At 36.2% G+C, this 20,145-nt stretch overlaps 1 protein-coding gene across 7 annotated transcripts in view; it reads right to left on the bottom strand.

Moving 5' to 3' along the window:
- Positions 1–20,145, bottom strand: part of PDE5A (phosphodiesterase 5A) — a 128,471-nt gene that overhangs the window by 28,715 nt on the left and 79,611 nt on the right. For all 7 annotated transcript variants that reach the window (XM_032292431.1, XM_032292429.1, XM_032292430.1 and 4 more), the window contains 3 exons: positions 18,932–19,107; positions 15,384–15,443; positions 2,512–2,658 (listed from right to left, as the gene is read on the bottom strand). In XM_032292431.1, the coding sequence (XP_032148322.1) occupies positions 2,512–2,658; positions 15,384–15,443; positions 18,932–19,107 (383 nt within the window). The remainder of the gene's footprint in view (positions 1–2,511; positions 2,659–15,383; positions 15,444–18,931; positions 19,108–20,145) is intronic.

Raw genomic sequence — 20,145 nt, 5'->3', positions numbered from 1 at the left:
GGGTAACAAGAGCGAAACTCCGTCTCAAAAAAAAAAAAAATATATATATATATATATATATATATAAAATTAAGAGCAAGTTTATAAACTGCCAAATAGCAACTGAAGAAGCATGAAGTCAATCCTAGGGTTCTTTCACAAACAGATATTCTTGAGTCAGGTTCTGAAGAAGCGAAATGTTTGTTGTGGCATAGAATGGAGCAGACATTATTCAGGGAAGGATGAGATGTAAAAGATAGAAAGTGAAAACAAGCACAGCACACACAGATTTGCTTGAGTAGAAAGAGGATCTGTTCAGAGATCAGCAAGAGGCAATGGTTATAATCATTATAGGGGAATAACTAAAGATTTAGAAGCCATGAAGGGAAGATGAAAATCTATCTTTCAGTATGAAATATTCTTAGTTACAGCAGCTTCATGATGTTGACATCCTCTCTAGCATTAATATTTAAGTTAATCATCCTAAAATTATACTGACAATAATATCTGAAAGAAACAAAATAGAAGAGGCACTAAGGAAAGAAGGCCAACCAGAATGATTGCAATGTTCAAGTTGATGTTGGCCAGAATTAGAATAATAGTTATTCAAACAGAAAAGGTAGAATGATGAATCAGACGTTAAAAGGAAATCTTTTCCTCATGGATAAAAATCCAACAGGTGGTAAGAATAAAGTTTTCTACAGAAACGTTGAGTGATTATCTTCATTACCCAACACTCAAATGCTATCTAAAGGCCCTAGAAGAAATAAATCAACTTATATGAATTTTGTTTAAAAGTATAAGAATCACATTTCTCTGCTCTGGCCAAGCCCTTTGAACAGAATCATTATTAGTTTCAAGAATGGAAGTTCTCAGGAATGGAAAGGGATTTGAGATGCTATATAGGTTTCTTGCCTGCAACTAGCAAGAAGCAGAAGTGAGATTCACATAGAACTTCTGGCTCCAAATGAGATCTTCATCCATCAATAGATACAGCTTTAACAAATGAGCCTATGACCTACTACTGAGAAATCTGATAACCAGTCAAACTTGGCCTCAGAATGGGATAACTGACATGGACTCTACACCTGTTTGCTAAACAGAGTATTGTAGATAAGTACATACATACACATCACATGCATACAAATAGATAATCACAGATGCACATATAATTCTCACAAGACTCCCATGGGAGAATAATACCATTACCCCTAATAACAGATGAGGAAACTGAGAATATAAGTGATTTATTGCCCAAGGGAAAAAGAGCTAATCAGTAGAAGAGCTATGATTCAAAAATCTGTGATCTTCCTACTCAACCATGCTGTCTCAATTTCATTTGTAAAATGGGAATAGTAGTAACCCCATTAACAGCCTTTCTAGAGAACTTGTTGAAATAATTAAATGACATGATATCCCTTAATCAACACACTCTAACAAGAGTAAAGTATTATTAGGTGAGAGTCTATGGACAATTGTTCTTTATTTTTACCCAAGAAAGAATAACATAAACTTTAGTTAAATTCAGGAAAAACCAGATTCAGGCCTCCAGTAATAGCATAAATGATAATGTATTAACTTTAGCTATGTTCACTCTTGGTTTTCATTTCTGTGAGGCCTTTGAGAGCAGGGACAATTCATTGCTGAAATGTGTACTTGGCACAGTCCTGGGTATACAGTATATGTTAATAAATTTTCATTGTATCAATTAATACAGTGCTAAATAGTGGAGGCCTTCAAGATATTTAAATTTTCAGAAAGGAAATCTGTACAAGGAGACTAGACATTCACCTGATCAGAAAAGTAATCTTTAAAGGCAAGATTACTGAATTTTTATTTCAAATACTCCTTTCTGCTCCCTCTTATTCTTTGGTGCTATATATTATAATACACAGCCATTATGAAACAACAGAATTCCCTGGTATCTCAGGCTATTTTCTGAGAAGTGAATAAGGTAAGCAACAGAGGTTAAAATCAGTTTTCATCTGACCCTATTCCAACTAAAAGCTTGGCCTCACATCACGCCCCTTCATTTCATTCTTCATTTTCAAAGGAGTTCATCCTGCTTTGGTCCTTCCCTGTACACTGTTGTCATAACCACTACAATGAGATCATGCGACGTACCTGCATAAAATTCCTGTGACTCACCACTGTTTTCGGGGTAAAATCCGAATTCCTCTGTATGGCTTACAAGGTTCTGTATGATTTGCTTCTCACCTTCTTCCATTGCTTCTCTTGCCATTCTTACCCCTCAACAGTACTCCTCGTCCCCACCCCCGGTCTCTCCTGTCATGCCTTTGCACATCCTGCTCCTACTTTCAGGAACACTCTCCCTTAGTCTTCACCCTGATGCCTGATACATGCTACGAGCCCATTCAATGTCTTTTTGATGAATGATAATTTTTCTTTAAAAGGCTCAGTTATATATTAGGTGACTGTAAATGTAAAAATCCCTATTCCATACTTGCATTCAATACCAATTCTCTTACACACCCACATAGACTTTTCCAAAGGACATTGCTGCATTCCTACCTCATGTTTCATCTGGAAGTTCTGCACGAGGTTGAGGTCAGTAAACATCCGAATTGTACACAGTGCTGTTTCCAGATCAGACAGCTCAAAGTCACTGAAGCTAAAGTCAGTAATTTTAAGGGTCTGGGCAGATGGCACCACAGCAGCCTTAGGTAAGGAGAGAAGAAAAAAAAATAATGCTGTTAATTAAAGCAGTAGTGATTCCTAAAGATTTTTGTTTTGCTGCAGCGAAATAGCATATTTTTTTTTTTAAGTGAAAGACACTAGGAATCTTTTTGTACAGTGGGAACTCCACTCCCTGCAGTTTTAAAACCGAGCCATATAACAGTAACTAATATGGTTCCAGGTAGGCTAAGCAGAGAAAAGAGGGTTGTCATCCTGAGATTGTACCTAGAACAGTGAGCAGCACTAAGAACTCTAGTGATCTGGTTCCTTTATACCTCCCCAGTCTTATTGGCTCAAGAGAAATGTATTAAGTAGTTATTCAGTGCTCTGGGCTGAAAATCAACTGGTAAGAAGGATGATGATAATGTTCTAAGCATTTTATGGTTAATTCTCCGGATAGCCTTTTGAAGTGGACGCTCCGGCTCCATTTTCCAAGTAGAGGAACTTAAGCACAAAGAGGTGAATTTTCTTGCCGGTGGCAGCCCAGCTAGTTAAGGAATGAGGAGGCCAGGCTTCCAATCCCAAATGGCTATTGTGAGCTCAGACATGCAGAACTTGTCTCCCACCACACTTGCTTCACACAAGCCTGATCATAAGAATCACCTGGGTGCCTATTAAAAAAAAAAACATTCATTTGGGCCAAGGAGTCCTGGCTCCCTCAAACTGAGCAGAGCACTAAGGACCATTTACCCTGTTAGCACTTTGTTAACTGTTTTAGCTAGATCAGGCTGAGATTAACTGGACCAAAGTAGGTAGGCTTTTACGTGGTTTGAAGTGGAGGAAAGAAAAATTAAGAAATTTCAGCCAGGTTCTCAAACCCCTTAGGTTTCCTACGAGTATCTGAAATAGCACTACTTTGCTTTTGGGAAGTCAAAAAGTCAAAATAATAAAATCTTACGGAGCAACCTAAAATAGACTTCCCTACAACTATGAAGCCACTTGCAGATTCTCCTTTTTATTCTGGACTTTAGATTTCACTTACGTATACCAGACTTGTTTAAACTTTCCATGAATGTCACCCTCTTCATTCACGCTAAGAATTTTTTCCCAAGACCAAAACTGACCAGAAAATATGCCTTCTGTTAAGTCAGTTCCACAGGCTAGTGCGTGGGCTAAAATAGGGGAAGAGAGAAGGATTTAAAATGTTTAGATAAAGGGCTTAGTTGTTTATACCAACCTCCAACATCAGAGATGGAGCAGTAACTCAAGTTTGGGAAGTGTAGAGGTGGGAACAAGCCCACCTTTTAACTCAAAGCAGATAACAACTGCTTTCCTTAAAACATAGTGCACTGGACAGGAGAACAGATGTTTTTTCCTTAGGGCGTCATTATTCTTACAGCAGGAAGTCTTCTTTCTTTCCTTCCACAAAGAACACTCTAAAAGCTACAGGATGGAAGCCAGCACAGCTTGTGCCTCTTTCCATTATCTACTGTAATACCTAATCTCTCTCTACTAAGAGAAAAGAATCTTTTTTTTTTTTTTTTTTTTTTGCTTGTGTGGTCACAGCATAGTACAACTCAAACATTCTGAGCTGACCCAGTGGGGACATGAAAACATTTTCCATAAGAGCCTTGTGGTCAGTGATACACAGGTTCAGAACTCTGGGATCGATTACTAACAAGCCATGAAAAATCAGAAATCATTTCAAGCTCTTGTACTCTGCTTCTTTGACCATCACAAGAGAATTCAACTTTCTGCTTAATTTAGAAAGGCTTGGGCTAAAGATGATTTTAAGTAACATATAATTTTTAGTTATGTTTTAAATAAAACATAATTACCTATAATTTTTACTTATCGCGTCATAGGATAAAATACTATGCATTTTACTAATAGCAGGAAATAAATTTACTAATAGCAGGGAATAAAGTATGTGGTATTTTTGGAATAGGATGAATATACAGTTCCAGATTTTCACAGCTTCTTGTTTTAATGACTGTTTTATTCATTAAAATTTGCAAAATGAGATTTCTGAGTTTGATATTCTTCAGGGGATTTTATTATTGCATTATGGTTTTGAAGCTCAACAGAAAGAACATATTTTATTCTGTAAAACAATAAGATACTATATTATTGTTTTACAGAATATATATATAACAATTTGATGATATATATTTTCTTCTGGGTTCTTCAATTGTATCTGCTACTCAAACTAATAAAGAAACTAGTTTGCCTCTAGTGACTCTTGAAACAAATTATATCATAAGCTACATTTTTATGATCCTTTTCTAATACCATGGACCTCTTTTCACCATTCTTGTGAAAATTAAAAAAAATTCAACTCTGGACTTGATAAGCCACTAAGAGTGGAACCAAAGTTAATATTTGAATGCAGGAATGTCTTGAGTTAAAGCAATAGTCAGAATTATAAAATTATTTTAATTTTGCAGTGATCTTAAAACTAATTGTTCTAAATACCATCTGACTGATAAGGAGCTAAATGTTGTCCAGTTGACAAAATGTTAGATCAGCTACTACATTTACATTTCAGCATGAGATGATGAACACAAACAGAAACTTAAAATCAAGGTGACACATGTGATGAAAAGGAATGCTTGCTACTAGGGATGCTAGGCCAGATGTTCCACTGACTTTGTCACTTGAACAGGATGTTCAACCTCTCTGCCTTTTTTGAACCTGTAAAATAAGGAAGTTGGAGTAGACTATCTCTAAGGTTTAACTTTCTCTAAGTCTTTAATACATTTATCTCTGTATCCACAGGACTCATGCACCTCTTACTGCCTCCTCAATTTGGCACCAAACACCACACTGTGAGTGGCATTTAGATCTTGCCAGTGACTTTCCCATACAGGGCCTAAACCCGGTCTCTGATTTTCTTAGCCTTTGAGGTACATGGATGGGTGCACCTTGGCAGTTATGATTATGTTGTAATTTTCAAGCTCGATTCCATACACGTCACTTTGGTCCTGTTTCCTCACAGGTAGAAGGAGGGATATTCCACAGCTCCTGGCTTAAACAGAGGACCCTAGCCTCTACTGGCTTAAAGTAGTGGAGGGTTAGACTCAATATGTGGTAGCCTCTCTTCTTATTTCAATAATATTCTGAATTTTAAAAACGGGCTTTTCTGAAATTGTCATCTTTTTTTTTTTTTCAGGGATGGGGGAGGTATTTATATATTTGCCATCTGTTTTTCAGGTTAATTAACACTCTCTCTCTCATACTTCCAAGACCCTTTGTTTCTTCTCTGCCTATAATGCATATTCCCATGTTTTCACATAACTAATTCTTTATGTCTTAGCTGCATCAGGGAAACATTCACTAGTCCCTGTGATAGCAAGGCTCCATTAACAACTGTTTCAACTTTTTTCTAGTGAGTCTTCATCTTCTGAAAGGGCTAGACAGCTAACAAAAATACATTTCCTTGACTCCCTTGCAACTAGGGTTACAGATAGATTTGATTTCAGCAATGAGGTAAACTTGAGTGAGACCTGAATTTCAAACTAAAGCGGTGACACATGGGAAACTCATTATTATTTTGGGGGGACGTGACTCTAGAGGGAATACTACAGTCCTGTAGCTTGCAGTTCTGCTAGCAGCTTTCTGACTCTGGCCTACGTACATGGAAGTTTCCATAGCGAGCCAAATCTGCAATTTTGTTCCATGATTTACTCCTGGGGTGACTTATCTACCCCTTTCAATGATTTGAAAGTACTTAAATTCTTTTCTGCTTAAAATGGCTGTAGTAGTTCCTACTACCTGCAATTGAACCCTGTTGATGCTGTATTTTGCAACAAATGCATTTGTAGGCAACAGAGTCTCAAGGATAGGAACTGGAGTTTAGATACCTGACCTGATGCGTTTGAAGACAGAAGGGGCTCAGTTTCCATTACAGTAGTGGCTCTCAAAGTTAAGTTCCTGGACCAGCAGCATCAGCATCTGGGAACTTGTTAAAAATGCAAATTCTTGGGCCCCAACACAGACCTACTGAATCAGAAACCCCGGGAGTGGGGCTCAGCAATCTGTGCTATAAAAAAACCTTCTAGGTGATTCTGATGAATGCTGACACTGTATTAGGGATAGGTTATTGGTAGTAAATGGCTGTTAATAGTAATTTCAAGTGAACACTTTAGAACAAAATGCCTTTTTGTGGACCGAGTGGTGACTGCCATATCACAGTGTGATGGGCAGAAACTGTAAGTGGGTTCGCTGCTTCTTGCTGTGTCAGAGAGATTAAAGAAAGAAAATGAAGGGCTCTGGGCTTTAATTTTTTGGCTCAAATAATGGTCTGAAAACTGGGGAATTTTTATGGCTTTCCTAAAATTCTATTTCTTGTAGCACTGACATAGCCAAAACCCAAGTTCAGTCTTATCCTACAGGTTGGTGAATTACAGTATAGGCTGGAATCACAGACTTGCCACATCTCCCATGTGAAAGTGAAAGCACTGATTAGGAGGGAGTGGAACACCAAGAAATGGAATTGAGACATTTGAAAAGATCTGGATAATAACATGTATCTCAGACCATTCACTCTAGAATATGTTTCTATGTAATTTCACAATGTTTTATACTTTACAGTCCTACCTCTTTTTCCCTACTGTAATTATATAAATTGTATAATTATCGGACTCTTTATTCATTATTATATTTGGAGCACTTAATATAATGTCTGCATAGAGTAGGAGTTAAATATTGAATGAATAAAGAAATGTTTTTTTAAATCATTTAGTACGTAACCAGTTCTCCATATTATGCAGAAATATTTCATGTAAGTTTAATTTGGCATACAGCTATAACATAAATGTTCATATTAGTAACGAACTATTCTATGGTAGAAACAACCAATATGTTGTGGTACATGCCTTTTTCTCTTAAAGTTCAACTATTCAATTTATTTACTTTTGAAAAATTTTACTTATAATTGAATTTCTTCTTTCATCTGCACAATGAATATTGTTGTAATTTTTTAAAATTGTATTTTAGGTTTTGGGGTACACATGAAGAACATGCAAGATTGTTGCAGAGGTACACACATGGCAGCATGATTTGCTGCCTTTCTCCCCTTCACCTATATCTGGCATTTCTCCCCATGCTATCTCTCCCCAACTCCCCACCCCCCACTGTCCCTCCCCTATTTCCCCCCAACTGACCCCAGTGTGTGATGCTCCCCACCCTGTGTCCATGTGTTCTCATTGTTCAACACCCACCTGTGAGTGAGAACATGCAGTGTTTGATTTTCTGTTCTTGTGTCAGTTTGCTGAGAATGATGGTTTCCAGGTTCATCCATGTCCCTACAAAGGACACGAACTCACCGTTTTTGATGGCTGCATAATATTCCAAGGTGTATATGTGCCACATTTTCCCTGTCCAGTCTATCATCGATGGGCATTTAGGTTGGTTGTAATTTTTAAAACTCAGTTCCAGCTTGTCTTAATAATCATTAAGATTTGATTCTCTCACTTCCAACAACACTAGAAACCCAGAATGAGAAAGCAGTGACCAAAAAGTTTTCTAATTTTTAGCTGCTTTTGTAGGAAGTTACTGAAAATGGTGAATTCCAGATTGCTCCCCATAAGTAGATAATTGGTTATACTTTATGAATAAAAGGTTTATATTTTTTTGTACTTAAAAAATATGACACATTTTCCTCCAGTAAGCTTTCCACCTACCTATTCAACTTAGGCTAATTTAAACATGAGTGTATAATTTCTTTTTTTTTTCTTTTTCCTTGAGACAGAATCTTACTCTGTCACCCAGGCTAGAATGCGGTGGCACAATCTTGGCTCACTGCAACCTCCACCTCCCAAGTTCACCTGCCTCAGTGTCCTGAGTAGCTGGGACTACAGGTGCATCCACCACACTGGCTATTTTTTGTATTTTCAGTAGAGATGGGGTTTAACCATGTTGGCCAGCCTGGTCTCACACTCCTGAGCTCACTTTGGCCTCTCAAAGTGTTGGGATTATCGGTATGAGCCACCATGCCTGGCCAAAAAAATGAGCATATAATTTCTTGAGTGCTTATTATTGGAATGTCTAGGGCAAAAAGGCTTGAAACATCATAGGAACATAAGGATTTTAATGGTATTGCTACTAGATATTGAAAATTGACTTCCCCTCCACTGCCTATTACCATTATGAACAATACCACTTAATAGGAGGATATGTACCAGGAATTCGGTTACTATGATTCTGTGAAGTAAACTATTTTATTATCCTCATTTTACAGAGAAAGAAACTGAAGTACAGATAAGTCACATATTCGCCTGAGATCACAGACCTAGAATTTGAACCTAGGCATCTCTCTCTTTCTAGCACACAATGCTGTCCATCTTGCTATAGTCAAAAATATGAAAGTCGACAATAAAAACATTTATCTCAGCGACCCTCCCTCAACATGGCTAGTTCTATCACCAGTTTGTAGGCTGTTTTATATATTTAATCTACTCTTAAATTATTTATAGTTTCTTAATCACTTTAAGGGAAAAGAAAGCAAAATCTTATTAAATGCATTGAAGGAGCTTGATCTGCGTTTCTTTCTCTTTCATGCTAGATCACAGGCTTTCTAAAAGTCTGGGTTTTCTGGAATCCATTCATTTGATTCACTCACTGATTTAACCATTCAGCAAAACACGTAAACCAAGTTCATGTTAAGCAATCACTAAATGATAGCTACTATTACTGTCACCAAGAACTAACAGCCTGATGGGAAAGATAGACACAAAACTGAAATGCATAATTTTTTAAGTGGAATAACAGAAGGAAGGATGTTAGTAGTTTGTCCAAGCAATCCCTAACAACACAATGATAGAGGATATGAGTCTACATTTTACTTTCTTCATTAAAGAGAATCTTTCCTGAGCTTTATCAATGACTCACTTAAGACAAATGAAAGCCTTTCTTTTGTTCAAGTCTGTATCATTATGATGGTCATTCACACAACAAAAGGGATATACTCATGTCCCTTTTACACAAGTATAAAGAGTACCTTTTTGTTTATTCAATAGAGAAGAAAATTTATAGAAAATAATACTTTTATAAAAGACATGGTCTCCTTGAATCCCATAAAGCATGTGTTTGTGGAAAATAATATACTTGGGTAAAGTAAATATAATGGTCATTTAAAATTATTGCGTTTCTAGTTTTTAGAGGATCCTTCATGAGAAAGGCTTATATTTAGGCTACAGCAAAATCTCTGGTAACTTCAGCAGAAAATAAAGACATGCAGCTACATGGCTATGCAATTTGCTCAACTTTGTAATTTTTGTACAAACAAGGCCATACTGCTATCAAAGGCATTCTGCTTGCCTTAGCTCTGAAGCGTGAAATCTTTACAGTCAAAATAAAAATTACGGAAACTGGAAACAATTCCTAACAGCCAACTGCTAAGAAAAGGCTCTTTATTCAGAAAGTTATTTATTAAAGTAAGTTTGAAAAGAAGGGCAGTGATGGAACTTGGTCTTCCATAAAATGTCAAATTCTTCCAGGTAGCTTCAGTGTTGTATAAAGACATTTTGTTACATTGCTTCTTGGTATTTATTCAATATAAATGGTTAAGAGGAAAAAGGTTTCAATTTTAATAATCCATTTTTTTAAAGAAATTATTTTTATGAGATATTTGATGGGTTGCATCAGTGGCTGCAAGGAGATTCTGCCGGGTATTTTAAGCTCCTCTTATCAACCCTGACCACCACCCCTATGTATGGAGTGATAGTTTAATTCCAGGTCTTTGAATAAAGCCACTTTGATAGCTACCACATTATACCTCATGGGAGAGTATTATCTCTCTTCTCCATTTTCACATGCACAAAAAGGGTGTTTTTAAAGAAGAAACCACACAATTAGTTTATAAAGCTTTTAGAATTTATCTTTTTCCAAAAGAGAAGTTGGAGTCCAAGGACAGATAAGAAAGAAATCTACTTTTATAAACGGAATGAGTATGAAACTCAGTAAATGGAACCAAATCTTGCAGACAGTAAATAAATGAATTAGGCACAGTGGGACTGGACTAGTATATTTTCTTCAATCATAGCATCAACATGTTATATGATTTTTCCTTTTTTCCCAACATTATATAAGTGAATCCCTTTAAATCTCTATAAGAAAGATGCACAGACTATAAAATGCTTTATAATGAGCTTACAGTGTTTCAAAATCATATAGAAATCATGTAATAATGTTAAGATTCTGATATAATATGCATATATTTATAAGAAAAACTTTAGAGTAAATTTATGACTGCAATTGGGACTAATATACACAGATCTGGTTACCATCTTGGTCACTGAGTTCCAAACATAAACAGTATACTAAACTATGTTGTTTAGAACTATAAAGAGCAGTTAGTATGGAAGAAGCTCAAGAACAGTACCCCTATACTTTGGAGCTAAGCTTATCATTGGAAATAACCCACCAGTAAAACCAAATCAGAACAGACAAGATTAGCTTGTCACATGAAGGCAGGAAGAATCACAGAGAAAAATCTAATAAGCCTTGTCAATGTGAAAAACATGTAGCCCAGTTAATGTTACAGACGTCTATGAAAATCAATGTCTCAATCAATGGTGTACAGAAACTTCAAAGGATTGTTTCAGATTTCTAGAACTGTTTGACAAAGACAACGCCTTAACTCACGTCTTCCCAACCACTGAGTTGCGGACTGGTACTGGTCCGTGGCCAGTTAGGAGCCAGGCCACACAACAGGAGGTGGTGAGAAGCAGGAGTAAGAATTACTGCCTGAGCTTCACCTCCTGTCAGATCAGCGACAGCCTTAGATTCTCATAGGAGCATGAGAACTTTACATGCAAGGGATCTAGGTTACATGCTCCTTATAAGAATCTAATGCCTAATGATCTGAGATAAAACAGTTTCATCCGAAACTATTCCCATACTCCCTACCTCTCCACTCCCCACCCCTCAACCAACCCCTGGAAAATCTGTCTTCCACAAAATCAGTCCCTGTGCCAAAAAGATTGGGGACTACTGTCTTACTGGATGCAATAGGAAATTACAGTTCAGTGGTAGTGGTTATCAAGATATAGGGCTAATACTTCTTTGTTAAATTGCTCAAAATTTTTCCATTTATAATTTGGCCATCCATACAGAGTATACAAGGGAATATGGTCATCTTGACATAAGGAACTTGATCTGCATTATAAGGCTGACTTAGGCATCAGAGATTTGGGTCAGTTATCTGGCTCCACACCTTACTGCTGTCACCTGCAGCAATCACACAGGTGCCTGATGAAGACATGTGCTATTTCTGGATCTGAAAGGTTAAGGTCAAGATGAGGAAATTCTGGCCTAAGAAATCCTGCCTAAGTGGTCAGCTAAGCTATAAGGATTGAAGTGAATCAGCACTGACTCTATGACAAAAATCAGAAGCTATTTTATTAAACCAAAACCTAATATATATTTTACTGTTCTAATAAGAAAGGAAGGTAAAAAAGGCTGTCAGTCAAACAATGAATCAAATATTTACTTTCTAGTTGTTCAGATAATAAATAAGCACTTACTATATTCTGATAGTTAACTTTCAGGTCAGCTGGGGTCCTTTTATTATTATCTCAGCAACTTGTGATTAAGGATCATTAAAAAGTATACGGCAGAATGCTCAGTTTAACACCTAACTATGCTACCCCCAATTTTAAGCCAAGTGAAGGTTAGATTTATAATGGGATAAAATCCTCAAGCAACAGAAGTGGAAAAAATAAGGATTCTGAATTTCCTATCAACTAACTACTTTTTTTTTTGTAACTGGAGAACTTTTTCTGGACACAGGCATAAATATTTAGTATATTTAATTCTCTTAAGAATATTTAAAAATAAGAGTTAAGAAAATATTTGACAGGCTTTCAATTTATTTTAGGTTTTAAAGTGAGATAATCAGACAAATGACAAAGCAATTTGGTGATTTCTGGATGATACAAACACCTGTAGCTAGGGCTGTACAAGAATTTTTATTTGGTTGATAGAAAACTAGAACTGAAATCAGTTGCTGAATTTCAACCAATTTAAGTGAATTACTTGACCTATAAGCTATGTAACCCTCAATTTCTCAATGCAGCTGCCAGAAATCTATTTTCCAAATGCAACAACAGCTGGTTTTGAACAATACTGCAATATAGCAATTTTCAGTTATTCCAAAGTATTTTTCTCTTGCTAAAATTATAAACATAATTGAGGAAATAATTTTCAGATTTTCTGAAAGATTATACTATCTTCAAAGGGAAAAACAAACTTGAATAACCTGAATTTTTTAGTATTAAATATAATGGTAGAGTGTAACCCTCACTTTCATTTTAGAAATAATTTAACCTCACAGTGCCTGCAGGCACTTCAATATGTAGATAATTTCCAAATAACCAAACATGTTGCTTGAATACTACATGCTTCTAGGAAGAATAGACAAATGGGCCAATTAAGCCTGAGGTGAATAATACTTTAAACTTATTAAGCTTTGTAAATAATTGAAAAACTGCTCATTAGTTCAAATACTGTCATGAACACACAAAATAAATATAGACAATTCCGTATGAGGCTAATCCCAAAAGAAGCTTAGCCTTTCAGGTGAAATTAGTATTTCAAGTTCCTAGAATTGTTCTTGGCAGTTGACTCAGTTTCATTGGCAAATGACTCAGTTTCTTACTCATGGATTTAACTGAGAATGTTTACAAGTCTTCATTTCACTCCATTCCTTTCTAACTTACTCTCTCCGGTGCTGTGCAATCTTTTGTGGGCTCTGGATCCAGACTGCCTGGATTTAGTACTGGCACCATTCCCTGCTTACAACCTAAAGAGATCCTGAGAAGCACAATAGAAACGGTCTAAACCACAAATGTCCTCTTACAAAATGCTAACAATACTGACCATGTAGGTGTGGATTCAGTAAACTTAGCTGACATATACAAAGAACTTAAAACATGCTCGGTATACAGTAAGTGTTCAACAAATGTAGCTATTATTATTATCTCTCCTCTTGTTTGGGCAAAAGAAATGTTGCTCCTTCATGCCTAGGCGCCTCTTCAAGGTCCTTATCTCTTCGCTGTCTTGCATTGTTAGCCTCACACTCACTCCTGGGCCTCCGCCTTTGTCTAAGAACATTCTGCCTCTCTTGCTTATGAGCAATCCCTGCTCATACATTCAAAACCTAGCTAAACAATAAAAAGCTTCATGATTCAGGCAACACCCTTCATAGATGCTCCTCCATTCTCTTTTACACAAAACATTATAATTTTTGAATAGTCTACATTCATTTCTTCCACAGTTTTCTTTTACTTTTACCTTTTGCAGTTTCACTTCTTTCTCAATAGTCACCTAATCAATGAATCCAGCAGCTTTTTCTCAATCCTCATATTTCTCAACCTTCCTACAACTGATGAGATCTCCTCTCTTTTTGAAACTGTTGTATTTTCCTTCTGTGCCACTATCCTATCCTCACCCTTCCTTCCTGTTTAACTACCAGTTTGCTACCTTCTGAGCTGTTTCCTTTTCCTGTTCCTTCCAAGCCTATATTCACAGGAGTTCTGTTCTCCATCTTTCCCTACCTCTCTGCACTCTCTCCCAATTGATGAAGCCCTATGATTTCACTACCATGGGATGTTAACTCCCAAATCTCCACCTTTAGTTCTGAACACTACCCATCATTGCTCTAGTCCTGCCTTTTCTGATTGCTGAGATGTTCATTTGCTTGTTCAACTAGCACCTCAAACTTATCATGTCCTAAATCAAACCTGTCTTCTTAATATTTGTACTGTTATGAGTTAATGTCACCATCATTCTTTGAATTGACAACGTCAAAACATTTGGATCATCTTTCCTCTCTCACTCAGCACAATGTTCTGTGCACAGGCTCTGGAGGTAGATGGTGAACTTGTATCCTGATTCTTCCACTGCAAGGCAGTGACCTTGAGCAAGTCACTGAGCTTCTCCAAGCTTCATTGTGGCCTTCATAACATAGTTATGAAATTTACATGAGAACGCAGTTATGTAGATTACATGAGAAGATGTATGTAAGGGCACAAAGAGTTTAGGATGTGGCAAACTATGATGTGGATGACAGAAAAACAATCTCAATGATCTGTTCACACTCTTCCCATTCCTTATATAACTTGTCACATCTCTCATGGACCTTACCTATGTCATCACAAATACATTTAAACACAGGAGGACAACCTTGGTTGTAAGTGTTTGAATGCCTCAAATTTTCATTCACCTCAACCAAGCCATTCCAAACCAAGACCTAGAACACAGATCTACTTATATATCCATGTGCTTTTCTCTCATTGTATGCTAAATACCAATGTGAAGAGAATTCAGGAAGTGACTGTATTTGACCCCCATTTCAAACAACATTTTATCAGCCATATGGTCAGAAATTGAAATTACTCTCAATTCTTGATAATGCAGAGTAGGTATCAGTAACAAACTATAAACTGCTTTGTTATTATCCTAGCCAAACAACCACCTTGTGTTCCCCATTTTCCCAGGAACTGAAAGAAAAGTAAATTTAATTTTGGACTCCAAAAGATTTAACGATTATAACAATTACTAGAAAACAATATCAGAATCATACATTATATTACACAGTCAGTATGAGTTATTTAATGCCTTTTGCTTTGTATTATCAGTGACTTTGTATCCCTGCAAGAAAGCAGAGTTAAAGATTTTTATCAGTGTCCATCTAAATATTTACTGAATTTGGTTAAATTAGATGTCTGTAATTAGTAATTTTTAAAAAGAAAGAGTAGAATTACCGCTAACGACTGTAGCTCTCTTGTTTCTTCCTCTGCTGCTGAAGCATGATACGACAGAACCTACAGGGTAGGAAAAGAAGTCCAGGTTACACAGGAGAGAACTACCAAATGCAGACTAGAACTTCAATCTTGGAATTCTGCTAAACCTATTTGAGAGATAACTAGACTCCTCAGAATGCCAAATCTTGTCTGCTTTTTTCAACCGTGAAAAAGCTGGATTTAGATTCCATTGCTTGTTTCTGAAAACAAAAAGTTATACTCCCTATGTTTAAACAAAACTCTTGTAACTTTCATTCTGACATTATTGCTATAACAAACACATTATTTATAAGCCGGCCTAGAAATAACTTTTGGCTCAAACTTGGCAGAAAATTTATTTTTTTTTAAAAAACAATATTGACTTTAGTTATTTTTGCTTGTGTACAGAATTAAAGGAAAAATCTTGGTGTAATCTGACATTTTGATGTTAGTATTTGGAAAGAAAGTAGTCTAGAAGTGGCTTTCAGACGAGGCTGGTAACCACTCTAGAATTCGCACAGAAAAACTGGATGCCTGACACATAATCACACAGATTGAAGGATCCCTTTACACTCCTACAATTTAAGAGCTGAGAAGAGAGTAGTGCTGGCCAGTAAAGCCATCCATTGAAAGTAGAGGACACTGAGGCTCAGGGATTCTCATGATTTGGCTATAAGCTCACACCTAGTGAGAGGATAACAGGGCTTACAACTCAGCTTTCAATTCCTAACCTAAACACAATTCATTACTTAGAAGAGTTAAAAAATCAGGCTTACTAACTTAATTTCCATTTTCAGAAGTAATCATTCTAAGTTCAGATTGAGCTTGCAAACATAAAAATCTGAAATCCAAAATGCTCTAATTAGCATTTCCTTTTGAGTGTCATGCTGCTGCTCAGAGAATTTTGGATTTTGGAACATTTTTGGGTTTGAGATTTTTTTGATTTGGACTGCTCGACCATTAAGTATAATGCATGCATTCTAAGAATCTGAAAAAAAATGCAAAATACAAAACACTTCTGGTCTCAAGCGTTTCATGTAAGGGTTGCTCAAACTGTAATGGGATTTTTTAAAGCATTCTTTTAGGTATTTGAAACATCTATCATGCTTTGAAAGAATATTTTTTAAAGTTCATTCTTGACAGAGACAACAGAGATTTACAAAAAAATCCAAAAGCTTAAAAATCATTGATTAAAAGGTAGCTGATTTTCAAACTTTAAATAGCAAGCAAAGTAATTCAGCAACCCAAACCAGTATTTCTTGAACCAGTCTTCAAAATTTTAAGTAATTAAAAATCTAAAGCCAAGTGATGCATATATGTACTATCTTACGATTTAGAACTGTTGTGATACTGTACTACATTGGATCTTTCTCAGCATTTGAACCATTAATCACTAGAAAACCTCGGGAAACTCAGAGCTGCTCTCTCCTGCCCATGTGAAATTGATGGGTCATGGCTGTAACCTGTTACTGCTGAGACCATGGTGGTGGTCCCCAAGAAAAGCTGAGACTGTAACCATGAATTAGACTAATATTAATAAGGGCAAACATGGATACATGCATAAAGAAATGACACAATACATTCTAAGTTAAAAAAATAATTTTACTACACACAAAAGATAAAAACAGTACCTTACAAATGGGGCCTAAGGATTAACTTTGTTAATACATATAAGCATTAGAATACAATTGAAACATTAGATAAAATTTAGTTGTTTTTATTGTCAACATTGTTTTATTGCTATTAGAATGATCACAACTTCCAGGTCAAAATAATTCACTATCTTTTGAAGAGCTGAGGGATTTGTGCCCTTGGCTTTTGTCCAGTGGCCTCATAAAGAAAGGAACATTTTTTTCCAGGTTAGATCTATGATCATAGAAATGACATCACATATGGCCTGAAATCAAAAACATTTTATACTAGGTAAAAGCCTAATTATCCATATATTTAACTGACGGAGAGCTATAAAGTAAAGATAGAACTAAATCTCAATCAAGAAAATATTCAGAGATTTTAAACAAGCAATACAATGTCTGGATTGCTTCAAACTAAGCCAGTGGGAGAGGAAGGGGAGTGTAGAGGAGAGAAGTGGGAACGCATGGACTGATACTGGCTATAGGTTGATAATTACTGAATGGATGATGAGTATGTTAGGGTTTATTAAGCTGTTCTCTCTACTTCAGTATATGTTTGAAACTTTCCATAATAAAACATTAAAAAAAAAAAGAAATGAATTCTAATTGATAGCTGACTTAGATTCAATTTTTCAGTGAAAAACCATGGAACTGAAAAAATTAGATTAAAAAAATATATATAATATATAAAAATACATAGATATATGTATATATGTATATGTAAAGCTATTTGTATACATATGTATGTGTGTATATGTACCTAATTGAAAATATATTTGAAGTATATACTTGTGTGTATATGTGTATATATATACTTGAAACAGATTTCTGCTGGTTATAATTCAAGTCTTTTATATAATACTATAGCAAACCTATTAGCACAATATGGCAGCCTTTTATATAATACTATAGCAAACTTATTAGTATAATATATTAAGCAAAGAAACCTATTAGTATAATACATTCAGCATAGAAAATAAAGGGTACTATGCGGTAAATTTTATATAATATATGTCACTCTAGCCCTTTGGGTTAGGTATGTATTTAATGAGACATTGAAGGAAATATTACTATATCCCAAACACTGATTTTCTCTAATTTCAACTAGATAAGAAATCTCCACGTTTTATCAATTGAACATTTTCAAGGCAGTTAGTGAAACATATGTAGAAAGGACTGACCCTGTTGGAATAGGTCAGTCCTATTTAAGAAAGGGCCTTCTTAGTTCAGTCCCTGGCAGCCAGTGGTTTCTTCACTCCCTACCTGCACATTCAGAGTCACTTGGGGGAGCTTGGTAGCCACACAGATTCCCAGCCTCTACCCAAGACTTACTGAATTAGAACTTTCAGAAGTAGGGTGTATAAATTTGTAGTCTGAATAGTTTCTCAGATGATTCCAGGAGTTACAACTCTTCTTGCTATTTGTTGATTTTATTTTTTCTTCTCCTCACCTCCTCACTCCTAATTCTCTCAAGAGTGCCTAGGGTTTCTGGGTTTTTTTTTTTTTTTGAAAATTTTTTTTCACAGCTGTTCTCATAGAGAGATGGGGAGGCTCAGGCAACGGGAAGAGGACAGATAAACTATAGTGGCAGTAGTCATCTGTGTGAATGGATTATTAAAGTCAATATTGCTTTTTGCAGAAAAAGCAAAGGCCTAAAGGGATAAACATCCTGAGTTGTGGTTTGGTCATACGACCTTTGACAAGTTTCTTAAATATTCTGAGTCTAAGTTTCTTTCACTCTTTAGTTGAGGATAACAAGGATCTCATCATCTAAATCACATAATTTTGGTGAGGACACAATGACAGAACACACACACACCAGGAGTGACTATGAGGGAAAGGTAAAAGCTGAGTGTTTGGCAGTAGGGAGTGAAGAGTTCCCTAAGCTTCACCCACCTCCAATGTGACCATTTGCTTGGCCATGGCTCTCTCCACTGCTTCATACATCTGCGTGTTCTGGATCCCTAAGCCACAAAAGATGACAAAAGCTTCCAGAAACTGTTCATCATTTCGATTGAAAGGCTTAACCTTACCAGTATTCTCCTCCATCTTATTAACAAGTTGGCAAACCCCTATAACAATCAGAGCAATTGAGCAAATGTTATTGTTAATTATCATAGTTTTTGTTGACTTTAATGTACATACCCAAAGACTGTCTTATACTTTTCTCTTAAAAATGTTTGGTATGCCAAAATAAACAAATGAACTGCCACAAATATAAGCAAGAGAAGTAAACAGAATTTATATGAGAACTAGTTTCACGTAGTCTTAAACGTACATTGCTGGTGTTCAAAAAATCCTAGAGTACTATTTTCTTCCAGACTCCGTCATGAATTTTAGATCAGTTGAGTCCCCAAAGACAATTTGTCCTTTGGAAACTAATTGGATTTTTGTACACTTGCCAAGAGAACAATTTTGATGCACATCAGAATTTTGGGTCACACAGATCTCCTTTCCTTACTGAGAAACCAGAAGTTAAAAGAAACACAGTTACATACAAAATAGAATGCGGAAAGGAGGCAACTGACATAGGCAGTCTCAAATTTCAAATCTACACCTCTGCATCCAGAAGAATTATATTTGCAGAAAACTTTGATATTGCAAATAATTATGCAAATAAAAATGACTACTTAGAAATAAAAGTCAAATACTTAGTCAATAAAAATGGAAGATTACATCAACATTAAGATAAATCTTTACTGAACTGATTGTTCTATGAGTTTCTGAGCCTCGTGGTCTCTCTGATGAATGACCTCACAGAGGTCACTTTGGTGACCCAACCTACCTACCTCTCTGTAAACCAAGTGTTGTTAAAGTCTTTATCACTTCTGTCTCTGAGTATTTAATAACAGACTTCTACCAAGTGCCCACTGTGGGATTGTCATTGTCCTAAATACTTTGGTAGACACACAAACTCCAGTCTTCACAATTTATTCTGTGAGGTAGATGTGACCATCCTCGTTTTACAGATAAGGAAGGTGCATCTCAGAAAGGTTATATCATTTGCTCAAAATCAGTTAGCTGGTATGTGTGGGTCTGAAATTCAATCCCCAGCCCAGCCTGGCCCAAGGGCCACTCACATCTGCCATGTTACCTGTCAGATCATTGCT

The sequence above is a fragment of the Sapajus apella genome, unplaced genomic scaffold (genome assembly GCF_009761245.1).
Source record: "Sapajus apella isolate SASKATOON/1434 unplaced genomic scaffold, GSC_monkey_1.0 scaffold27, whole genome shotgun sequence".
NCBI classification, from domain to species: domain Eukaryota; kingdom Metazoa; phylum Chordata; class Mammalia; order Primates; family Cebidae; genus Sapajus; species Sapajus apella.
Note: the sequence above shows the minus strand (reverse complement) of the source record. Positions and strands in the feature narration are given on the sequence as shown.